The 4,460-nt window shown below is 39.0% G+C and overlaps 1 protein-coding gene across 1 annotated transcript in view; it reads left to right on the top strand.

Moving 5' to 3' along the window:
• The first annotated feature begins 837 nt into the window (after positions 1–837).
• Positions 838–4,460, top strand: part of LOC115214841 — a 235,523-nt gene continuing 231,900 nt past the window's right edge. The window contains exon 1 of the mRNA XM_036505154.1: positions 838–985. Within this exon, the coding sequence (XP_036361047.1) occupies positions 838–985 (148 nt within the window). The remainder of the gene's footprint in view (positions 986–4,460) is intronic.

The following is a 4,460-nucleotide window of genomic DNA, read 5'->3' on the forward strand; positions in this document are numbered from 1 at the left end:
GTCATACAGCATCTTTTGAATTTTTAGGTCCTTTGTTTTTTTAATCCCTTATGCTATCTTGTTTGGGACGACATTGTAGAAAAGGATGTCGACTCGAATAATTTGGTCCAGTGAGTTGAGCAAATTCCTTAGAATTCCTACATAGGAAATCTAATGGCGATTCAAAAACAAACAGACTGCGTTAGAGTCGTCTTCCTTTATATTTATACTTGCAGTATCGCCCGGCGTTGCTCGGGTTTGTAAGGGAAATAACTATATAAGCATTTTTAGAGAGTTATAGCCAAAAAATAGCAAAACAAAGCATTAAAAATGGAAAAAAAATGATAATTTTTTTTTTAAATCGTTGACTCCTCGTATACATTTTTAAAGAGTTACTTCCCTTAATATAATAGCGAAAAAATGCATTAAAATGGAAAAAATGATGGTAATTTTTTTTTTTAATCGTAGACTCATCGTAGACGCGCGCTATACCCAGAAGGGCTCGATATGAATCACGACTATAAGATACCCGGTTTTGGTTAAACTGCACCGCAAAATGAGGGAGTAGTTAGGAATCTAAATCGTTAGGAGACAGACACACAACCTTACTTTTATTTATAAAGATTAAGTATACTCTTCTCTGTTCGAAAGAAAAGAACGTGTATCGTGGACGCTGACAAAGATTCACTTTAATAATAACGGCGGATGCGGGTAAAGGCGATTTAGAGAGCAACGGAGAGAGGCTGTTTTGATGAGGATGAAAACGTTTTAATTTTTTTTTTAATGTGTTATTATGAAAGAAGCTTAAATGATATTAATATTCCTTAAATGTAGGTGATGATAATGTTGATATCGATGATGGCTATTCTGATAGCGTTGATGATATTGTTAATGAGAAGAAAGTTGATGACATTGATGTCGAATAATAATGATAATGTTGATAATAGTGAGGGCGGTAATGCTGATAACGTTATCGATGATAATGTTGTTGATGATAATTATGGTAGTAATGCGAATGAATATGTTGATAACATTTGATAATGATAATATCGATGGAGATAATGGCGTTCACATGGCTTGCGATAAGATCGATGTTATTCATGAGTGTTGTATCTGATATCGCTAAGGCTGACGGTCGTGGTCACGACGACGACGACGACGACGACGATGATGATGATGATGATGATGATGATGATGATGATGATGATGATGATGATGATAATGATGATGATGGTGGTGGTGGTGGTGGTGGTGGTGGTGGTGGTGGTGGTGGTGGCGGTGGCGGTGATGATGATGATGATGATGATGATGATGATGATGGTGATGATGATGACGGTGGTGGTGGTGATGATGATGATGATTATGGTGATGATGATAATGATGATCAACAACTGTTTTGACGACGATGAACTTGAAGCAGATAACATTCAAAACGTTGGTGATGATGGTGGTGATGGTTTTGGGAAAAGTGTCGATGGTAGCGGTTGTGTGATTGTTGTTGATGACAGTAACGATGACGACGATGATGATAGTGATGGTAGTGGTGATGGTTGTGGTTATTGTGGTGGTGGTGGTTATTGTGGTGGTGGTGGTGGTGGTGGTGGTGGTGGTGGTGGTGGTGATGGTCGTCGTCATCTTCATGGTGGTGATGATGGTGTTGTTGGGGATAATTCTAAGTACAATGACGACGAAGAAGAGGGGCGGATAGATTCCAGTCGTTTCTTTCCTTTAGATTCGGTTTGTAAGAGTAAAGACAAAGTTGGTTTACAAAATGTCTTGGTGTCGAGTCCGTCAGTGCCATAGACTCACATAAAACGGAACCTGGGTTATTATTTCAGTACAATATGATGAAACTGCCATTGAAAAAGATGAATGGCATGAGATAACGCAACACTCACCAACACACACACACACGCACGCGCATACACACACACACACATACACACATACAAACACACATACACACAAACAAACGTACACACGTACACAGAGATACGTTATCTATATATAAATGTGGAGGCGCAATGGCCCAGTGGTTAGGGCAGCGGACTCGCGGTCGTAGGATCGCGTTTTCGATTCCCAGACTGGGCGTTGTGAGTGTTTATTGAGCGAAAACACCTAAATACTCCACGCGGCTCCGGCAGGGATGGTGGTGATCCCTGCTGTACTCTTTCACTACAACTTTCTCTCACTCTTACTTCCTCTTTCTGTTGTACCTGTATTTCAAAGGGCCGGCCTTGTCACTCTCTGTGTCACGCTGAATATCCCCGAGAACTGCGTTAAGGGTACACGTGTCTGTGGAGTGCTCAGCCACTTACACGTTGATTTCACGAGCAGGCTGTTCCGTTGATCGGATCAACTGGAACCCTAGTCGTCGTAACCGACGGAGTGCTTCCATATATATATATAAATATATGTTAATATATATATGTTAATATCTGTGTATGTATGTATGTAGTCTGAATGTGTGTATATATGTAGAGACACGACTTGCTACTCTGTTCTGCTGCGTAAATGAAAGAAAAATAGCATAAACAGTATCTCATATACCAGGCATTAAATGATTTTTTTTGTGATGTTTATATAAAATAAGAAGGAAAACAAAATTAACCAAGTTCAATTCCAAATGTTGGCAGGAGCGTCAGCATGCCGGACAAAATGCGTAGCGGCATTTCGTTCGATTTACGTTCTAAGTTGGGATTCCGCCGGAGTCGATTTAACTTGCCTTTACCCACTTTCGGGGTCGATAAAATAAGTACCAGTCGAGCACCGATGTTGACGTAATCGAAATAATCCCAGCCCCGGAATTGCTGGTCTTGTGCCAAAATTGGAAACCAATATTTAAGCAATCTCGCAGTATGTTAGAGAGCATTGTAAAAGTTTAATTACATATCATCATTATCAATCAAGATAAACGGTTAAATTATGTCATAATGTTGAACATTTGGCCCAAATTCGCATATAGCATCCGGGCAATTTTTTCTTAGACATATTTTTAGAAAAATGCTTTCCCATCAAATATGCCACATTCTTTTTTTTTTCTCCTCTAAGTTACGGTCTTTATATCAATGCAATGCAGAAATTGGCAGTAAAAACGAAAGGCAGATGAAGGGGAAGCTGCCGTATCATCGGTGTCATGTTGTTTCTCGCTAGCTCAATCAATGTGAGATGATGTCACAATTTGCACTGCAGAGAGTTGTATATTGCATCATGTTGTGAGCTGTCAACAGTCATACAGGAATGTTGGTTTTCAAGTGGAAATTGACAATTAATAATCCAGTCAATCTTTGACAGTGAAGATGTAACGTGTACGGAAGCGAAAGCTTGTGTTCTATGTGAATATGTTCTGTTGGAATTTTATGTAGGAAAACTATTAAAATATATTGGAGACAGCAGCTGAAATGTTTTGTCGCAAATGATATAGTGAGATGCAAAGATATGTTTTACAATATTTGACAGAGGCAATGATTTTTGAGAAAGAAGCGCAACCTCAATTGTTTTACGTGTATATGGATAATAAAGCATCGGTTGAAGATTTCACAGCTCGACAATAAAACTATGGGTGTTACAGGTCTGTAGCCACATAAAAATACACCTACGAACGCAACTAAGTACTCAAGTGTAATTCTATAAAACTAAAGAGTGTTTATTAAAAATTAAAGCACGACCCATAAATATATTACTGTCTATATTGCGGCCCTAATTTTGCAACAAAATTCGCTACAGCAAACCTGGAAATAGGTTTTCCGAGGTGTACAGTTATTAATTCATCATGTGAATTAATAGTAGAAGTAAAGTGAAATTATGTCCGTAGATTATGTCCGTTGGGAATTGTGATGTCTTAGGACGTGTCTTTCTCTTTTGCCATCTGTCGATAGATTCTTTGCATCATCTGGAATATCTTAGTGTCGTAATTTCAATGCGGAGATTGGAAATTATAGAGCAGTGCACAAATTTTGAGCGATCCGTTTTTTCCTTAGAAATCAATAAGAAATCATTTTCTGACACGTCGAACCACAAATCAGCAAGTCAAACATGTGGTTTCGGGTTCACACTGACTGCGTGACACCATGATCAAGTGTTTCTACAATAGCCCTGAAGTGAGCGAATTTCATGGTCAGAAAGCCTATTGTACACACACACTCATAAGCACACACACACACACACACACACACACACACACACACACACACACACACACACACACACACACTCAAACACACACATACACACACACACACACACATATATATGTGATTTATTAATGAAGTTACAAAGACATTACAAAAATGTGTACTCAGAGTTTCACGTTCGCCTCCTCTCTGGGTAGGCGAGCAGGACAATATCCCATTTACAGCTGAGTGCAAGGCTCTAACCTTTATATCTTTATGAAGAAACACACCTACACATCAACAAGCATACACATATATACACTACATACGCACACAAATGCACACGTATACACTACACACACACGCGCG

The sequence above is a fragment of the Octopus sinensis genome, linkage group LG8, assembly GCF_006345805.1.
Source record: "Octopus sinensis linkage group LG8, ASM634580v1, whole genome shotgun sequence".
Taxonomy (NCBI): Eukaryota; Metazoa; Mollusca; class Cephalopoda; order Octopoda; family Octopodidae; genus Octopus; species Octopus sinensis.